This window comes from Strix uralensis, chromosome 24, assembly GCF_047716275.1.
Source record: "Strix uralensis isolate ZFMK-TIS-50842 chromosome 24, bStrUra1, whole genome shotgun sequence".
Lineage (NCBI taxonomy): Eukaryota > Metazoa > Chordata > Aves > Strigiformes > Strigidae > Strix > Strix uralensis.
The window spans coordinates 3,663,801-3,683,640 of NC_133995.1; the positions used below are offsets into that span (position 1 = coordinate 3,663,801).

The 19,840-nt window shown below is 57.4% G+C and overlaps 1 protein-coding gene and 1 long non-coding RNA gene across 3 annotated transcripts; one reads left to right on the forward strand and one right to left on the reverse strand.

Annotated features, from left to right (window-relative positions):
- Positions 1 to 4,926: 4,926 nt before the first annotated feature.
- On the reverse strand, positions 4,927 to 7,038 carry LOC141954287 (uncharacterized). 2 transcript variants are annotated; one of them, XR_012632141.1, is made up of 2 exons: positions 6,884 to 7,038; positions 4,927 to 5,338 (listed from the first exon to the last, which is right to left on the reverse strand). It is a non-coding gene; the product is annotated as an uncharacterized LOC141954287 (long non-coding RNA). The 2 variants fall into 2 exon arrangements; XR_012632142.1 differs by having other exon boundaries at positions 4,927 to 6,432.
- A 127-nt stretch (positions 7,039 to 7,165) lies between these two features.
- On the forward strand, positions 7,166 to 19,624 carry DENND2D (DENN domain containing 2D). Its single transcript, XM_074893643.1, has 12 exons — positions 7,166 to 7,292; positions 11,017 to 11,201; positions 11,737 to 11,849; positions 11,962 to 12,031; positions 13,181 to 13,258; positions 13,354 to 13,494; positions 15,383 to 15,531; positions 15,677 to 15,854; positions 16,358 to 16,399; positions 16,778 to 16,868; positions 17,312 to 17,551; positions 18,714 to 19,624. Exons 1-12 carry the CDS (start codon positions 7,238 to 7,240, stop codon positions 18,773 to 18,775), a joined length of 1,404 nt encoding a protein of 467 aa, XP_074749744.1. The 5' UTR covers positions 7,166 to 7,237; the 3' UTR covers positions 18,776 to 19,624.
- Positions 19,625 to 19,840: the final 216 nt, after the last annotated feature.

Genomic DNA, 19,840 nt, shown 5'->3' on the forward strand with positions numbered 1-19,840 from the left:
CATCACCTGCCCTGCCTGGTCCCACTCTGGGGCAGGGAAAGGCTGCAAACAGCAGCTTGAGTTTCCCCTTCTGCATTCTGAGCCCAGAAAAGCTCAGAAAGACCAAAAATGTTGCAAGCCACCTTTGTTATTTTATTCAGGACATTTACACATGGGGGTGGCAGCCGCACACCTGACTGCTTCTGTCACCGAGCTGTGGCAACCCTTGGGCCAGCAAGTGGGGATCTGGGGGGCTCTGCAAGAGAAGGGGAAGGAAGTAGCTCAGCCCTGGGCTCCACCAACACTGAGAGCAAATTTCTTTACCATTGAGTATCAGTAGAGAGCTCAGGTGTTTGCTCTTCACTACACAGGGGCAAACACTACTACCCAGGGCCCCACCTCACTGCCATGCCCACAGCCCCAGGCAGCACCCACTGTCCCAGTTGGCCCAGTAACCACTGGTCCCCAGGAAGGTGTCTGGCCCTGATGTAAAGACTTCAAGGCACCGAAACCCCTGCCAGGGTGCACCGTGCCATTGTCTGGTTACGCCACAAGCACACGCTTCTGGTCTCACTTGACTTTCAGCATCCCCTTGGGTCCCCTTACCTGGATCAAGGTCTAAGGCCACCTTAGCTGTCCTCAAGGCCACTGCTCCTCTCCAGCCTCCAGTCCTTCCTGCAGGATCAGCACCAGGGACTGGTGTCTCCACTTCCCGTCCCAGCTCCTCCCTAATTTTCTCACACCTGCTTTGCCTTAAACGCTTGCACCCCACCTGCCTCCTTTCCCTCTGCTCCCCCCATCCCCTGCTCCCATCTGCACCCTCCAACCTCCTCCCCACCTCATGCAGCATCCTTGCAGGACGCTGCAGCCAGAGCAGCCCACAGCTTGTCTGGCTGAAAGCATCTCAGCAGATGGGGACCAGCGTGATGTCCTGTCTCAGCCCTGGTGGCACTGGGACCAGCTGCGTTTCGGATGGGGCAGTTGGTATCCTAAGGAGGTCCCCAAGGACGGCGTGGTGGTGGCTGGCACCCCAAGGGCTGCCTGTACCCTGCCATGTCCGAGGTGCTTGCAGAGGGGTGTGACTACCCAGGATGCTCTGAAGCAAATGAGATCTGCTCCCTGAATGGGGCAGCACATCCCAGACCCACCCCATGTCCCTCTCTAACCCAGGCACCTTTGTTTGGGAGCCTCACTGCTATGCCCTGCTCCCTGGAGAGTTTGCAGCACTGGAGGGGCTATGAGAGGGGTTGGACCATCCCCAAATCTCATTGACTCCCTCCAGGCCCCACTAAACTGGGAAGACAAACCAGTTTGGTGTTGTCAAAGCGTGGCCCAGCTGCACCCTTTCCTGCTGCCACCAGGGAGCATCATGGGGACATTTAATCAGGCTGTCCTCACCCTGGGCCCATCTGAAACCCTCCAGAGATTGCGCCAGGCTTTGGGAAGATGCTGTTCCCTTTATGCCTGGTCCTTAGTGTCCCTGGTGTCCCCACAGCCAGATTTGACCCAGCCCTGCTTTGGATGCACGGGCTCGACCTGCTGCAGGGTGCCTGCTGCTATGGTTGGGGCACCCAGGTGCTTGTCCCTGCCCTGCCCCATGGCTGCTGTCCCCATGCAGCACAGTGGGACAGCCCTGTGCCTTCCCTGGAGGAAACATCACCCCAAAGCACCTCCAGAACAGCTGGATCAGCTTTCAGAGAGCAAATGGGTTTTGATCTGTTGACCCAATAACCTGCAAGGGAACAGCCATAGAAGAGGATGCTCCATCCTCCTCCTCCTTGTCCATGTCCATGTCAACGCAGGAAGGACACTCATATTTTTGCAGGGGAAGGCCACCACCTCCAGCCTGCCATGATCAAGGGCCAGTGAGGGCCAGGGCTGAGGCTGGTGGTGGCTTTCGCCATGAGCGCATGTAATGGGCTCATTCCCATCTCCTGGGGGTTACGAAGTGGCAGAGATCCCAAGGGATCTGCAGACAAGGGCGAGAGATGGGAGGGTCCCATGCCTCCCAAGTGCTGGCCCTTGGGAAGGAGGAGGAATTCCCCGGCAAACAGTGAGCTGGATGGAGGGCCCCACCGCCTGCTCCACAACGCAGCCGAAACGTGGAGAGAGTCCAAACTTCCCACAGGCTGGAAATGCCCTGGGATCCTACTGGGTGACAGTGACCAGAGGCATCATTCCTGCCCGGCACCTGTAAAGCCCTCGGGGATCCCATGGGGTGCTAAAACACTGCAGGAACGCAAAGTGACATGCAGGGCTCTTGCCCAGCCCTGGGTGCCACTGAAGCTGAGAAGCTGATTTAATTTTACAACCTGCAAAGCCCTTGGGGAGGTGGACACAGCCAGGCTGGGCACCAGGGATGGTTATTTTCTGTCCCTGGCAATGTGACTTGCAAAGCAAAGTGTCAAGGCTCTCCATGAGTTCACATCTTCCTGCAAGCCAGGCCACAACCCACATCCCACCCCACCACCTGGATGAGGAAAAATGCCCTTGGTCCCTTTTTTCTGCTGCTCATGACCATGGCCACCTCTTCCTTGTGGGGCGCAGGAGAAGCTGATGTCCTTCTGCACCCCAGCATGGCAACTAGGAGGGATGGGGGGAGGATGGAGGGAGCAGCCAGCAACTGGTTATCTGATCCCGTCAGCTCTGGTGTAAACTTAGCATGGCCTTTCGGAAAGTACTTGCTGTGGCAAAACATGCAGTAAATCACCGTTCTGAATGCCAAAAATATTTCGAGATTAGCAAATCTTACAGAGCTCCTTGGGTTCAAGCTCAGTTTGGGGTCATGGTTTGCAGCCCTGACAGTGTAACTGGGGGGCTCTTGCCACCCCAGTATCCCCCAGCCCCCAGAGATTGTACCAAGCTTCAAATGCTTCTTGTTCTTTGGAGGAGATAGATCAAGGTCTGGGGTCAGCACTAGCCGTGGGACCCCCACACTCACATGGGTGCCCACGCCATGCTCCCAAGGAGCCGGACCAACCCTCTGATTTCTCTGCTGCCTCCTTCCCAGCCCGCTCAGCCCAGCTTGGAAAATCCCCAGTTTCCTCCTTTTTTTTAATCAAGTAGCAAAACCAGCTCCCCACCAGCTGCTCCAGCACTCTCCAGCATCATCCTGTGCTCCCTGGGACAAGCCACCATGACCCCCAGCACCATCACTCCAGCCCCGAGTCCCCAGTGGCCCCAACACCCCTGGCACTGGCAGTTCAGTTCACTGAACAACATTGCTTCAGGGTGGGGATGCCCAGGACTTTGCAAAAGCCACCCAGGAGGTTGGACGCAGGTGCCACCACCTGCCTCCAAACATGTCACAAGTTTTCCAAGCCCAGCTGAGGGCTAATTCTGCACCAGGGCCCTGCCTGTGGGACAAAGAGGAGGGAGAAGCCCTTTGAATTGAGCAGGAAAAGGGGCAGCAAGTACCTGGGAGCCAAGGCCAGGTGCATCCCAATGGAAAATCAGCCATAGGCTTTGCACGCTGCAGGAGATTAACCCCTGAAACACACTCCCAAGGCCAAAATGGCCCAGAGCTGGTATTTTAACCCAGAACAAGTCACTGGTTCAGTATGGGAGGCACTGGGGAAGATCCCGTGCTACACCTGAGGCTGGGCTCTGCACTCAACCCTTTCCATCTATGGATGACAGCTTGCAAACAGCGATGCCAGCCCGGCTGGGAGCCTGTAAACTGAGACATCTTTGTACCTCCTGACCATTAAACAGCCTCAGAAAGGAGCGGTTTCCCTGCACGATATGTGCAAGGGGTCTGCAGCCCAGCACCAATCCTGCCTGCCCACCCAGCGCTGCCCAAGCCCGTCTGCCGAACACCACCGCCAAAAAATCCTAAAGGTGGGTTGAAAATCTTGGGATTAAAACCATTAGGTGGAAGGAAAAGTGACCAGATTAGCTTTGTTCTGTAATCCGTAGGAGTTTTGCAGCCCCCTCTGCAACCACCATGCAAGAAATGGTCCCTAAAGCTTTTTTCATGCAAAAATGTGCAAGCTTTGAGGTCTGTGACTTGGATTTGGGCTCTTTGCATGCCAGCAATGGGAGCAGGGAGGGCTTTGGGGGACAGGGGATACACCTTGCTAAGAAGCCATGATTTTGGTGTCTTGTGAGGGTTGACATCACTTCTCCTTGCTCAGTTTGGAACTGCTTTCCTCCTGGTCATGGGCTAGAGTGTCCCAGCTGGCTTTCAGCCCCCCCGTCCCATCAGGTTCCCCTGCACCCACAAGCATCAGGGGGAAGAGGAGCAGTCAGAGGATGTTACATGGCACCCTGTTTTGGGGAGCTGGGAGTGATCACCAAGCACCAAACAGGGCAGTGAGCAAAGCATCAGTGGCAGGAATGGTGCAAACACAAGTGAGCTGAACCTGCACGTCCTCAGCCCAAGCACAAACCCCCCCAGAGAGGGATAACCAGAGAGAAAAGTCTCTCGGGAGGAAGGTCCCCTCTCCCACAAGGTCTCCCAGAAATGTTTCTTTGCTCTAATGCTGCCATCCAGTGGGAGAAACTCCCTGACATGGGAAAGGCTGGAAACGAGGGCCTTGGGGTCCCCAGCCCTGGCAGGGGGAGCACCCACCACCACCACCACCAGCCTTGGGCTGCCCTCGGGGACCCCCCTGCCAGGGACACTGCAGGCAAACCAGAGCCCCCATCGCCAAGCCCCAACCCCAGCCTGGCTGCGATGGGCAAAATAAAAACTGTTCCCACGCCGCACACTCGAGCTCCTCCAGCATCCTAACGCCCTCCCGAAACCCAGCGAGGGGATGCACCTGGATGAGGCAAGGGGCAGCAAGCTGAGCCTTCCTCGAGAGGAGGAGGAGGCTGAGGAGCTGCAGTGCAAGCAGGGTCCCAGCGGTGAGGACACCCCAGTCCCAGTGCGATGCGGCCCCACGGGATGCTTCCAATGGTGTCCCCAGCCGCGGGATATTTGCAGTCTGAACACACCACTCCTGCCGAAAGCCAAATTCCAGCGTGTATTCATCAGCACTGGGGCTGCAAGGAGGGGAAAAACCAAACAAAACTCCCCAGGATTTGCTCAGGGAAGCAAAACAACTTTGGCAGCGGCGACAGAGCAGAGCGACGGCAAGTGTTGCATCCGCCGTGGCCAGCAGCCCCGAGGATCCCACAATGTGCCCGTTTGTTGTCCCGGTGGGCGGCTGGCTTCCCGCAGAAAGGAGCTTTCAGTAGGAATATTCAAAAGTTCAACCTCTTTCAGCAGTGCAAGGTTTGCTGGATTGTGTGACGGGCACAAAGGGACAGTGTTTCCTCGGGAGCGGGGAGGTTTTTTTCTTTTCTTGCCCGCACAGAAGCCATCTGAGCGGAGGCAAGGCGTTATCGAGGCGGGATCACAGCAGAGTCTTGCCTTAAAGGGAGAAAGCAGGAAAGATTTGTGTATATGGGAAAAAAATCAAAGAATTTGGGGATTTCTTTTGGCTGAAGGCAGAAGCTGTTTTCCCAAGGTTGCTCCGGTTTCCAGGAAGGCAGGGATTTTCCTCCAAATCAAGGGGGAAAACCCCTAATTTATTTTCCTTTTGTGCCAAGAGGAAATTTCTCCTGGGAACAAGCCCTGTGTGCAAACAAACACGCTGCCCTCTCCTCCAGGAAACAGAAGTGCTCTTCCACCCACTCACGATCAGCCAGAAACAATCTCCAGGACCAGCAATTCCCTGATAACCCCAACGAGTCAGCAGCATCCCGGCCGGGTCAGAGGCACACACCTCCTCGGGGACGTGTTTCGAAAGCATCCACCACCTCTGCAAGCTGGCAAAGGCCGTTTCTCCCGGCTGCAAAACCCACTCTCGAGCCCCAGCCCACGCTCAGGGAAGGGAAGGGGATGGGAGGTGTTGCAAAATATGGAAGGAGGATATTTGGTGTAGGGAATCTGGACTACATCTGCAAACAGCCATGCTCTGGCATTAGGGCTGAGAACTGGGCACAGCTCATCACACCTGAAGTCCTCATAACCCATAGCTGTGTCCAAAGCTCCTTCTGTGTGTTTAATTGCTGCATAAGCACTGCCTTAAAATGGCAGAGGAAATACTGGGGGTGGACAGGCTAAGGATGGGAAAAAGGGATTTTTTTTTTAAAGATATCACTGGTTTTAAAGAGACTTTCCTCACTGGTGGGGCTGGAGACGTAAAACCACCCAGCAAAGCCGAGCAGCTCCAAGGCTGTGCGCGCTGACGAACTGCTCTCCCTTCCTGTAACGAAGACGGATGGCAGCGGGCCTCGAGACCAAGAGTTGGCCGAGGTGCCTCTGAGTTAGTCTGAGAGGGGGATAAATCTCTGCCTGATGGAGAAACGCCAGCTGGGGGAAAGCACAACCCGGCCGGCGCTTCCAAGCGGAGCCAGGACAAGCTCACAACGGATGGTTGTGGAAATGAAAACATGGTGTCACTGTCAGGGCGGCTCAGCTGACTCCCCATCACGAGTGGGAGACCCCAAAACCTCCGTGCCCTGGAGGGGACAGTTCAGCATCACCCCCCCGCCCCACAGCAGGCTCCATCCCTGGCACCAGCGGGTTCCCGCGGAGAAAAGGGTTTGGGGGAGGCAGGGAGGCCAGAGCAGGGTGCTGGAGGTTTGGGGCAGGGCGCTTTGTTCCCTGTGCTGTAGGGCAAAGCCACCCCTTGTCCCCGGGGTCCCTGCCCTGATTCCCATGGGCCCTGTGCCCAGCCGTGCCCTGTGCCCCTACCCGCGCTGTGCCCGGCTCCCCACCAGGATGCCCAGCCCCGTGTGCAGAGTGCTCAGCTCCCCCAGCGCCCGGTATCCCCGGGACTCCCGTATCCAGGTACCCCCAGGATCCCCCGTGCCCGGTGCCCCCGGGACCCCCGTATCCAGGTCCTTCCCGGATCCCCGTGCCCGGTTTTCCCAGATCCCCAGTGCCCGGTTCCTCCCGGCATCCTCATACCCAGGGGTGCTCCCGACTCCCCTATTCCCGGTGTCCCGGGACCGCCGTGCCCGAGTGCTCTCGGTGCCCGGCGCTCCCGGCTCTTCTGCAGCCCGGTGCTCCCGGCTCCCCCCTTCCCGATGCTCCCGGGACCCCCACACCCGCTTCTCCCCTGGAGCCGCTCCGGGGGGGGCTCCCCGTGCCCCGGCCGGTTCCAGGTGCGGCCCGGCCCCCGCCCCGGGCCGCTCCTCCTCTCCTCTCCTCTCCGCCCCGTCCCGTCCCGTCCCTCCTCCCCCGGGAAAGCCGAAGTGGGGCGGGCGGAAGCCGAACCCTCCCCGCCGGGCCGCGCCGCACCGGGGCCGCGCCGGGGCCACCATGGCTTCCATCGGCAACTTCTTCCGACGGAGCCTGCGGCGCTCCAGCCGCAGAGGTGAGGGGCGGGAGGGGACACCGGGGGGGTGGGGGGGACACAGCCCCGCGCCGGGCTCCGGGGGAGGTGCCGGTGACGGTGTTGGTACCGGTACCGCTGCCGGGACCGGAGCCGGTGCCAGCCCCGGGGCCGCGGCTGCCGGCGGAGCGGGGACTTTCCCGGGCAGCGCAGAGCGGCCGCGCCGGGTGGGACCCGGGGACCGGCACCGGCACCGGCTCGGTGCCCTCCAGCCCTGCCCCGGGGCGCTCCCCCTGCGGAGCCCAGCCCCCGGGGCTGAGCGCATCTCCCGGGGCTTGCTCCATCCTCAGGGGCTTACCCCCGCCCCCGGGAGCGCACCCCCATCCCGTGGGGGTTCAGCCCATCCCGGGAGCTGCACCCCATCCCCGGGAGCATACCCCGTCCTAAATGAGCCTACCCCATGCCCCGGGGGTTCACCCCATCCCGGGGGCAGCCCCACAAGCTCCCTCTTACCACATCCCCAAAAGCTTTCCCAGCCGGCCGGGCGGCCGGAGCGTGGCATCGAGGGCATCCGCGGGGGACGGTGCCCCCGGGGCAGGTCAGTGTTGCGGAGCCTTTAGAGGAACGGTGCAGAAATGGGTCCTTTGGGATTTGTGAGCTTTTCCAAGACACAGGATGGATCGTTGGGGTTTTCTGGCCTGCCATATCTCAAGCCACAGCAGAACAAGTTGGGGCAACCTGTGGATTTAGGGGATCACTGCAACCCCCCCCCACCCCCCCCACCCCCGGGTCTGTTTTGTGCTGCCTGGCTCTTGTTCCGGGTGCAATATATGATTTTCTGAGCTCGGCAGAAAAGGTGAAATAAAACAAAAGCCATTTCCTCTCTGCTGGGGCAGGTGGGTGGCTGCACGGGGCGGGAGGCAGAGCTCCCCCACAAACCATCCCGCCGGGATAGGAGATTTTGACACGCTGCAGCCCAGGAGTTTTCCAGGAGGGGAGAAACAGGTCGTGCTGCATCACGACGCAGGTCTGAGCGCAGCCCTTGGCTGATAAGGAAACCCCACTCTGGATGGGGAAGCTGGTTGTGCAGCAAAACGTCTTTTTCTTTTAACACCAGCAGCCTCGGTGCCGTTTCCGCGTGGGCTGGGGCACACGCTGGCAGCCTTTGCCCTCTCGGTGCCCAGTGGAGGGAGGGGTGAAAATCCACAACACCAGCAGCCGCTTTCCATCCAGGAGCTGCCTGAGCCTCCCTGGCCGCCTGGCTCATTCCCCTCCTCGCAGGGGATGCTCCCGCTGCTGGGGGGGGCTGGGGGTAGTCCAAGAAATGGGATGTAGTCTCAGGGAATTGCTTTGCTTGGGAGCCGTGGTTTGGGGAAAACCCTCAAGTACCTCATTTGCAATCAGCAGTTCCCAGGACTGAGGACATCTGGCAGGGAGAGGTTGGGATTCAGCTTGTTGGAGCCTTTGAAGGTGCTCAAACAAGATCTGTGCTGTTTGTTTGCTGGTTTTTTCCCCTAAGGGAATAAAATTAACTGCTATAAAAGCATCCCCCAGTCTTCCCCACTTGGACTACGGGAGAGTTGTTGGCCAAAGCTCTTGTGATGGTGGCTTGTGTCCCTGGGACACTCGAGGACTGCAAATCCTGACAGTTTTGGGGAGTGCTGGGGCCTCTGGTGCCACATTAAACCCATCCAACGCTGCACGATGGTGCGTGGCCCTGTATGTCCCCAGAGCTCATCTTCCAGCCCAGGGATGGGCTATCACAGTCTCGGAGGGATTTGGGCTCTGCCAGCGAGGGCTTTGCAGGCAGACCCGGCGCAGGGGAGTGCTGCCGGGTGACACCACGCTTTTGGCAGGACTCGCCGTGCCGGGTCACGCTTTGGGCAGGCGCGTGGGTCGGTTTGCGGGAGGCAGCCCCGCAGCCCACCGTGACCAGCCTCCGTGGAGCAGCGGGTTTTACTCAGCTGTTTGAAAACCCCATGGACAAGAGGCAAATCCAGCCCTTGCTTGAGAGCACGTCTTGTATTCTCTGAAATGCAGGACGGGCCTGGATAGGCAGGATTTAACCGGACTTGCACCTTAGCCTGACAATCTGTGATGGGGAAACAACCATCACCAGCATCCAGCGAGGACGGGGGATGCCAGCAGCCCTTCCCGCTGCACAGCCTGGTCCCCTGGGATCCCCTCAGCAACAACCTCCCGCCCCGGCCCCGTAGGTTAGTTTGGACCACTGAAGCCATTGCTGGAGCATCCCAAGGAGGAGAAGGAGAAGCAAAGAGCATCCTGTTGACAGTTTTTCCCTGGCCCGGAGCACCTTGCTGGGCTGCCACACAGGTGATCCCCACTGAGGACAAACCAGATGTGTTTGCAGCCAGATCTCATCCTCAGATACTCCTGGGCTTCCCCCTGCTGTGAAGGAACCTCTTTGGGATGAATTTCACCTTGCCAAGAGGAAGGACTTCGCATGCGGAGGTGGAGCAGCCTCAGGGTGTATGTGGGGGTGGCTTCATGCATCTCCCCACCCCAAGCTGGGAAGGGCATTTCTGGTCCTTGGGAAGGGACATCCCATGATGGGACTGTGAGTGTCACCTTCTCAGATGAGCTTTCTGCTCCTGTCAGCTCCCGATGACCTGGAGTGAAGACTGGAAAGGTGTTTCCAGACTAAAGAAGGCGGCTTCAGAACTGGAGGGTTACATGGGATGGGGTGTCCACCAGCCCTGGTTTCGAAGGAGGATGTCGTGCACCGGGGAGAAGCAGCCGGCCACAGCCACGCGCTGCCCTGCCGAGCTGCGGCACAACCAAAAGAGCCCAGGGCCAAACTCCAGGATGTCGGAACAAATTGCAAGAGTCAGTTATTTCATCCAGCCACACTTTTATTTTCCTGCCTGTTATTCCTAGGAGCTCCCCACCATAATCAGAGCCAAGACCAAGCCCAGGACAGTTTCGGTGCCAAGAACCAGGGAATTAGTCACAAGCAGCTGCTGGGAGAGGGAAGAGCTGTGGCATGGCCTGGCTGCAGCCTCCAGCCAGCATTTACCTCCACTCCTTCCCAGCCCTCAGATCTCACTGCCCCACCATGATCATCCCAGGGCCATTGGAGATGTCGGCTTCGGCTCTCTTCACTCTTAGTTCTAGTTTTTTGGGTTGTGACAGCCGACACTCCCCAGCTGTCCTCCCCAACCAGCCGAACAAGAAATGGGATGTAGTCTCAGGGAATTGCTTTGCTTGGGAGCTGTGGTTTAGGGAAAACCCTCGAGTATCTCATTTGCAATCAGCAGTTCCCAGGACTGAGGACATCTGGCAGGGAGAGGTTGGGATTCATCTTGGAGCCTTTGAAGGTGCTCAAACAAGATCTGTGCTGTTTGTTTGCTGGTTTTTTCCCCTAAGGCAATAAACTTAACTGCTATAAAAGCATTCCCACACCTTCTCATGGATGCTTTCTGCAGAGACCATCTGTTCACACCATCCCATGTGCTGGTTTTGCTCTGGGCATCCCTGGGATGGGGCAAAGGGGGGATGGGGGTGTCTGATGGCACTTTGATTTTATCCAAAAGACTCATCAAAGCCATTTCTCTTTCCTTTCTGTGCCCACATGTCCCCAGCTATTCGCTGTCAGGGGCCAAAACACCCTGTGCACCAGGTCCTGGTTCCCTCCAGCCACTTTGGCCGGTCCATGTGTAGCTCTGCATCTCCTCTCCCGCCATCAGGACGCCTCCTGACCTTTCATTTCACTCTGCTGTTTTCTGGGGGGATTTTTTGGCTACAGGAGGAAAAGAGGAGGCCTCTGCTGCAGAAAACAACCCCTCGCGGGTGCCGCAGGGGAAGCCTGGAGAGCGGAGCTCCATCCTCTATTCTGCTGGACAGTTTTTCTTTGAGTACCTGGTGGTGGTGTCGCTGAAGAAGATGTCGGATGGACGTTACGAACCCAAGATAACCTACCAGTTCCCAAAGGTATTTAGTCCTGTGTTCCTGGGAAGAATTTTCAAAATTTAGAGGAAAAGGGGATGTTGCTCCTTCCCCTTCACTAGAGCTGGGAGAGGAGAACAGAAAGATGCCCTGTGCCCTGGAGTCACAGACCCAAACCCCGGGGCTTTGCCTGTCATGGGTTGGGGTTGCTGGGCCCATCTGTCCCTCCCTGTGGACCGAGCTCTGGGCCACAAACTCCAGGTGGAAAATCCCAGGGTGGTCCCTGGTCTCCTGTCCCAGAAGGGGAGACCACAGCAGCGAAATCACACCATGGGGAGGTGGCACAGGAGAAGACCCCCTGTTTGCAGAGGGGCCCCTGGGTGCCTCTGCTTTGCCCCATTATCTGTGGGGTAAAAGAGTCAAAAATTGGATTTTTGGGAGATGATTGTCCAGGGATGTGCAGGCACCCTCTGCTTCGGTCTGAGCTGGGGGGTGCTTTGGGACACACCCCATTCTACCCCATCCCCTGCGGCTATGGGCCCCCTCATCACTCTTGACTCTTGTCATCGCTTCGTTCCAGCGCGAGAACTTGCTGAAGGGCCAGAAGGAGGAGGAGGAACGTCTCCTGCAAGCCATCCCCCTCTTCTGCTTCCCTGATGGCAACAACTGGGCCCCGGTCACTGAGTTTACCAGGTACCTGCCCCGCTGTGGGGTCTCGGCTGTGGTTTCCCACCCTGTGCTGTTGTACCTGAGGCCTGCGGGCTGGAAGAGCCGTCCCATCCCCATGCGTTGTCTTTCCTTGCAGCGAAACCTTCTCTTTTGTCCTGACCAACGTGGATGGCAGCAGGAAGATCGGCTACTGCAGGCGGCTGCTGGTGAGCGCCCCACGGCCTGTACACCCCTCGCTGGGTCGGTGATGGCCGTGCCACCCCATCCCCGTGGTGGGACATGGTGCCTTCTGCCATGCCCGAAGCACAGCTCCTGGGGATGTGCCTTAGAAAGCCACTTGCCTTGACATGATGATGACAAGCAGCAATGGGGTGCCCAAAGGGATTTCTTTGGAGCTTTCTTCTGCTGGGGCATCACTTGGGTACTGGGTGGGGGAAAGCAGCATTTGCTGTAGCCCAGGGCTGGCCTGAAACGCAACCAGGAGATGCGATGGTTGGGAGGTGCCGTTCCCTGTACCTGTGGTCGCTGCCTCCCCACCCATCTGCAGCTTCCCTGGCTCCTTTCCCTGGGCCGCAGCAGTCAGGATGGCTGCAAATCCCACTCGGGATCAGGATGCGGATGCACACGCGCCCATCCAGATGTCAAGGAGCCAGGTGCCCTCAGCCCCGTTCCCCAAAAACTGCATTCGAGCAGTGGCTGCCTTTCTCAGCTCATGGATTTGGCCAGCTTGGGGGTTGCAAGGCGCGGTGGAGGTCTTCCTTGGCTGCTGATTTACACACAGCCTGCTTAAATGGGGACATAAAGCCACGGGGCCATACGCCACGGCTCGATGACTTGCTGGATCCCACCACCCTTTCATTCTCTGGCAAACCTGCCCACTTCTGCGTCTAGGGCTGAGCTCTGGCTGTTTGAACTGCATGTCTGGAGGGCTGAAAGCGCAGAGAGCAAACAGACCCAGGATAATCCAGTCAGAAAGGGAAAACCAGCCTAGGCACTCATCCCTCCAGTCCCTGTTTCAGTGGGAGGCAGGATTAGCCCTGAGGGTGGTGGGGCAGGAGGTCTCAGAGGACACATGTCTGGAAACGAGGAAAGTTTGTGAATATGCCAAAAGGATTTGCACCAAAAACATTAACAACTTTGGCATCTGAATTGCCCTCGCCTGGTCCTGGGCAGCCTCTGCTTTTACAGCACCAACTGCGTCCTTGGCCTGAGCCCCAGCTCTGAAAATCCCCCAGTGGGTGATTTGGCATCTTGGGCAGGGGGGTGAGTGGGGCCGGGGGGGATCTCTGGGGAGAGCACGGAGCTGGTGCGGTGGGGCTGGGAGATGCTCAAACCCTTTTCCCATCCTCTTCCAGCCATCCGGCCGTGGTGTCCGCCTCCCTGAGGTCTTCTGCATCATCAGCTGCCTGGGCTGCTTCGGGCTCTTCTCCAAGGTAGGGATGTGGTGGCTCTGTCTGGCTCGGTGGTGGCCCAGGCAGCCGCTCCGTTGCCTGCCAGATTTTCACAGCTCCCTTTTTTTCTCCCTCAGATCCTGGACGAGGTGGAGAAGAGACGCCAGATCTCCATGGCGGTGATTTACCCGTTCATGCAGGGCCTTCGGGAATCACCCTTCCCAGCGCCAGGGAAAACCGTCACCATTAAAAGCTTCATCCCTGAGTCAGGCACAGAGGTTAGTGGGGGTCTCAGGGGCTCAGCAGCAGTTCCTGGACTGCTCCAACATGGGGAGCCTGGGCCATCTCTGGGAGCGTCCTCCACACCTGCAGCACCCATGGGTGCTCACTGGAGCAGTGGATGGTGGGTTGGGCTGCTGGGGGCCTCATGCCCTGGGGAAATGGGTGCCACCTCCCTCCTGGTCCAGGAGGAGAGCAGCAAGCAGTGAGGATGAGGATGGAGCCCATCCACAGGCGATGCTGCCCCATCTTTGCATCTTTGCAGCTCCATCAGCCTCGAGCTGGAGCCACCAGCACAAAACCACCAGCACAAAACCTCCCTGGTTGCCATTTCTTAACACGTCGGTGCTTGCACAGCCTTTACACCAGGGCGGTGCGTCACGTCAGGGGCCGTGGAGCGGGGCTGGCTGCACCCCGCTTGTGAGCCAGCGTTCACACCCCTGGGTGCAGTGTGCAGGGCTGTCGGGGTGCACAGCGGTGCTGGGGCTGTCGCGGGGTGTTGCAGGCTGCAGCCTCCCCTCTGCACCGCGGCGCTCAGCGCTCAGCCTCGACACCCGCCCTGGTTTAGCATCACGGGCAGGCAGCCACCGCGGCGCAGGCATGCGGCAAAGCCCGGCCTTTACCTGTGGAAAGAAGATCTGATACAGGCACGGTGCCCGTGGGGCTCATCTCGCCCACGCACAGCCCAGGCTCGCACAGGCAGAGCCTTTTCTTTTGCGTTTTCTTTCTCTTGTGGCAAAGCTGGGTTGGAAAAAGGCAATCTGCCTCGGTACCGGGCAAAATAACCTCAGTGCTGAGCATCCCAGGGACACGTCCTGCCAGGGTGGGTCTGAGAGCAAGATCCCTCCTCTCTAGTGCAAGTTAGCAGCTGGCTATCAAATTGCAAGAGATTTCTTCATCCAGGAAGGCTTGTGCAAGGGCTGTGCAGGTTGCTCAATGCTCTGGCCGCGGGCCAGGCTGCAGGGAGCGCGGCTGGGGTGACGGGGAAGGAGGATGTATGAAGATGTTCTTCGAAAGAGCTGTGCTTTGGGGCTCCAGGCAGGGGCTGGAGCAAGTTGAAGAGATCAGTGAGAGAACAGGGAAAGGGGTGAAAATAAATCCTGGGTACCACATGAGCTGAGGATCGTGCAGGATTTGTGCTGGAAAAGGGCTGTGGAGCCCAGCCAAGCCCTGCGCTGCTGGCTGGGAAGATGCTGCTTTGCTGGAAAGGCGGCCTGGCCCAGGGAGGAGGGGGATTTTCTCCCCTGTAAAGCTGGGGAGAGGGGCCAGGACTGTGTCATGAGCTGCACGGTCTTGTTAACCCTTCAGTGGTCACTGCCTCGGGGCTGCCTGCAGCGGGGCAGAGGATTCAACCGGCTTTGGGAGACTCTTGTCTGGGGCAAAGCCAGAAGAATAGACAGAACACCTGCAAATATCCATTAGATAATTCACTTTTGGGCCGTCCTAGCAAGGACGAGGCAAGCTGGCCCTCCCGGAGAGGCTTTTGAGGAAGTTTTTTGTGTTTTTTATAGCAGAAGTCATGCCCTCCTCCCTCTCCTGGGCAACATTTGCCATCGCTGCTCACAGATGGGCTGTCAACTGCTGAGATGGGGGCACGTCCTCCTTGTGAGTGCTGCAGAAAACAGGCATTTTGGTTAAAAACCCAGTGCCCCAGTAAATAAACCCCACAGGGCACATTGCCGCTGGCTTCCCCTTCATCCTCAGCGTGGCACAGCCCACATCTAGAGGCAGGACAAGATGAGCTTTGTCCCTTGCAGAGGGATGCGATCAAGATGCTGCAAACTCTGGGTCATTAAATGCTCCCAAATCACCTTCTCAGGGGCCAGGGTGGCACGGGGGGGAGTGTTGCACCTCCTGAGCCAGGATTTAGTGGCTCTCCCTCTGCAGATCATCGAGCTCACACGGCCCGTGGATGCCCACCTGGAACACGTGGAGTTTCAGGCTCTGCTCCAGCGGCTCAGCCCCCACCTCATCCTGCACATCTTTGCCTCTGCTGTGTTGGAGCGACGGCTCATTTTCCTGGCAGAGGAGCTGAGGTGAGTCCTGATCTGTTTATTTTAACGTAAAACAAAAAAAAACACCCTTGAAGGAGCACAGGATGTAGCTGAGCTCGGGGTGTGCTGTTGCCTCTGAGTTCCCTTTCCTCATGCAATGCCACCACGATGGCTCCCTGTCCTGCAGCGTCCTGTCGCAGTGCATCCACGCAGTGGCTGCTCTCCTCTACCCCTTCACCTGGGCTCACACCTACATCCCCGTGGTCCCTGAGTGTCTGCTCGACACCGTCTGCTGCCCCACGCCCTTCATGGTCGGCATCCAGATGCGGCACTTGGAGCGGGTCCTGGACCAGCCAATGGAGGAGGTATTTCATCTGGGCGGGGGAAAGCATCTGCATGGAGCCATTGGTTAGTTTGTGACCCTGGGTTTGGGTTGGCTCTGGGGCTGGAGGATCTGGTTGTGCCATTTTCCAATCCAAGGAGGCTGAAGATTGGGGCTTCTTGCGCATCCCCTGCTGTTGGCACCTGAGGCAACACCTTTACACCCCCCTGGGTGCTGCCGGCCACCCCAGAACCTGCAGCCCTGACCCTGGGGGCTCAGGGAGCTGCTGTTGGCCAGGCTGCTGGTTGGCATCATCTCCACCTTGCAGAAGCAGAGTAGAGCTGCGTGGAGACAAGACCAAGCCTGCAGCAATCATAGTCCCTGGGGGGATGCTCTGGTCCCCTTGCCCAGGTCCCTCCAGCACAGAGGGACTGATCCCTCTCCTGCCACCCTCGCGTGGACACACGGGTCTGATCCCAAAACAGGTGGGAGGAAGCCTGGATGCCTTGGTAGGGCTAAACCTGGTTGCTCTCTGCTCTCTTTCAGGCTCTGATAGTTGACCTCTGCGAAGGAAAGATCCTCCGGGCGGTAGGTCCCCCCGTGCAGGGCGTGGGACTGGGAGGGGGGGGCTCACCTGGCCTGGGTAGCCCCGGGAAGGGCCCCTTTCCCCTTGGTGCTGGCTACCTGTCAGCTTTCACATTTTCGGGGTAGAGACATCTCAGTGTCAGCCATCCAGGGGCAACGTCCCATGAAGGGCCACTGCATCTGTCCTGTCATGAGCCAGAGCAGCAGAGTGCACATGTTGATCATCCCACTCCCATAATCACTGCAGCATCCTGCAATGACAATTAATTAATGAGCTCTGCAGAAAGCCCCCCACCGATGGGCTCCATTAACTGCTACCCGCAGCCATCTGAGGTGGGTTCCCACCGGTGCCGGGTGCTTCACGGCCCTGTTGCCTTCCAGGTCGGTGATGAGGAGGAGATCTTGCCCATCAAGCTGCAGAACGAGATGCTGACGTCTCTGAACAGGCACAACAACAACAACAATGTACACAGTAAGGGCTCTTTACATACATTAAAACACACGTGAGCTGCCCTCCACAGATGGCCAGAGTCCTCAGTGAAACGACTTTCCTAAAGGGTCCTGGCCTGGGATGTTTCTGCCCCAATTTGCAACAAAATGCAGCCACAGGAGGGAAATCCCTTGGCCTTTCCCCTGTCCTGCGAAACACGAGAACGGGAACAACTAATTCTGCTGAAAAAAATCAGCTTTTGCCAATATTTGGCGCACAAAGATGCTGCCACCCTGGAAGCCAACACATCCAGTGCTCCCTCAGCAAAACTAGTCTGATCTTTGTTTACTGGTGGAGGGAGGTTTTAAGCAAATAATTTCTGGGGAGGCAAACACAGACTGCAAAGCGGCCAGGTTAAAATAAGACCGTCCTTTCTATGTTCAGAGGTCCCATCCCCACCTCTTGTGTTCTGTGTCCTCTTCCAGCATCCGAGCAGGTGAACACGCTCGTCTCTGAAACCTTCGTGCAATTCTTCGTCCGAATGGTTGGCCACTACGCCTCGCACATCAAATGGAGTAAAAACGGCTCAGGCACCTTCCAGGAGCGAGCCTTCTGCAAAGCCATCGCCTCCAAGACCAACCGCAAATTTGTGAAAAAGTTTGTGAAGACGAACATGTTTTCCCTATTTATTGAGGAAGCAGAAAAGAGCAGGATCCCACAGGAAGGTAAACGGCCCCATCTCTCCTTCCTTCTCCGGTCAGGGGAGCTCTGCAAAGTCCTGGGCTATTCAGTTAAGGGAAAGAGATGCTCCATGCCCAGGGAGGGATGCAGCTCGAGGCTGAGGATGCTCAGGGCAGCGAGTAGCACCCGTTTGCTCTCAACAGCTGCATTTCTCTGTTCCTGTCAAGCAATCAAAAAGAATCCCTGGGCTCATTTTAGATCTTGTCGCTTGACTGGGGCCAGGGCAGGCTTACTGAGAGCCCAGTGTCTAGGCAAACATGCCACTAGCAGCACAAATATTTGGCTCGGATGCAGGCAGAGCTGGGAGCTGGCTCCTGGCTGCGCTGCCTGCAAGCCCTGACTCATCTCTGCCGCCAGCCCCAGTGCGGATCCGTGTCGGCTGGGTTGGTCCTTCCCCCTTCCCAGGAATTTACAGGGCATTAGGCAGAACTGAGCCTTCCCCCACCCCAGGACGAGGACAAACAGGGGCAATGGAGGTTGAGGAAGCCTGCTGGTGGCCAGGGTCATCCTGGCCCGGGAGCTGCCGCCCTCAAGGTCTTGCTGCACTCGGAGAGAGTGCAAGAGGCTGCGGTCATCGTGCTCTATCAGCGACTGCCGTGTCAGAGCAAGGCAAACACCCCCTCGGACGGCCCCACGCGGCAGCGAGTGGCAGATGGTGCCCATGGTGGGCCCCTCTTTGGCCCCTCCGCAGCCTGCCCAGGGAATCGGGGCCTGGCGCTGCCTTGGCTTTCTCTGCCCTTTTAAGTCAGACTTGATAGAGCAGGCACGGACCTGGGTCTGCCTGGGGTTGGGAGAGAGGGATGGCACAATCCCAGCTTTCTCATTACATTCCCAGTCTACATCACCTTTTTGGCTATTGGCATTCCCAGGGTCTCCCACTTTCTCCCTTCCTTGCTGGTTGCAGAGGAAACACCAAAACCAAACAGGAGTGAACACGTGGGTTAAAAACTTACAGTAACCCAGCACAATGAAGCCCGTTTTGGGTGGGTGAGAGGGATGGGTGGAATTGCAACAACCCCAACTTCACCTGGGTCCTCACTTGGGTGCAGCTGGCTGTAACCCAGCGCGATTTGGCTCCCGGGGCAGCCCTGTATCCTCCCCAGCTCAAACCCTTCCATTGCACTAACAACCTTTCCTCATCCACAGCGTATTTCCAGCAGAAAATAACAGAGTACCACGAACAGAAGAAGCACCGAAGGGACTCCTGAAGTCCAGCCTGGGAGCACAGGAGCAGGGCTGGGACCGAGCAGGTCCCCCCCCAGCACCACGTAGCACAGACTCGACGCGTGCCCTAAGTCCAAGGGCAGAGCACACCGGACTCTGCTGGATCTGTCCGCCGGTTCCTACCCATCTGTGACTCATGAGATGTGTGGGCAGCACCGAACACCAGTTTCTACCCTTTCTTTTTTCCTCAGGGCATCATTGCACTGGAAAATTCTTTTGCACAGAGCTAGCAAAGCAGGCTGTGATTTCCTTTCCGATCTTGCTAGCAGTCCGGACGAACTGCGGCTCACAGTGCCCTGCACAGAGTCTTTGGCTCCACCAGGATCTCACACAGCAAGGGAGGGAAGTCAGGGAGCTGGCTGCAGGACAACAAAGGTTGTAGAGTAATTGTTAGAGAGAAAAAAGAAAAAAAAAAAAACACCAACAAAAAAAGATGAGTAGGAAATAGTGTTATTTCTAATTAAAACAAACCTAGGTTTTGCAAATAAGTAACATCCTATTGAGTAAGTTTCCAAGGTTGCTATTATTAACAAATGTTTCAGTTTGGTTTTTATCAAGATATGCTCATTGTTAAATACCAGCAGGAAGAGTCGTGCTGGATTTTAGTGGTTTCCTCTGTAGCAGCTGTCTGCCTCATTGGTACCACTCAGAGCCCAGTTTAGCTCTTTAAAGAAACAAAAATATTCTTTTCCAACAGGTTATTTATTTGTGCTGTAAGCAAACTGTGAAGGCCACAGGGCTGTGTTTTGAGGTAGAGGGAAATGGCTGATCAACTGCTTTGGGTAGGAAGTATTTGTTAAATCCAGTAGTAAAACATGTCGACATCCTCCTCGTTTCTGGTTCTGATGCCAACTTCTTTTAAAACCTTGCAGTTCCTCGAAGCCCTGTCTCTGTAATGTGATGCCTGCAGCAGAGTTAAAGCGAAATTATGGTTCTCCCCCTTTCCTAATGCACTCAGCCAGGGAATAAATATTGCAGCAGGGGAAGCTGGTGCTGGCTGCAGGTCTGCCTGGTTCCTTCCCAGACAAACCAGGGCAGATGCTTCTCCC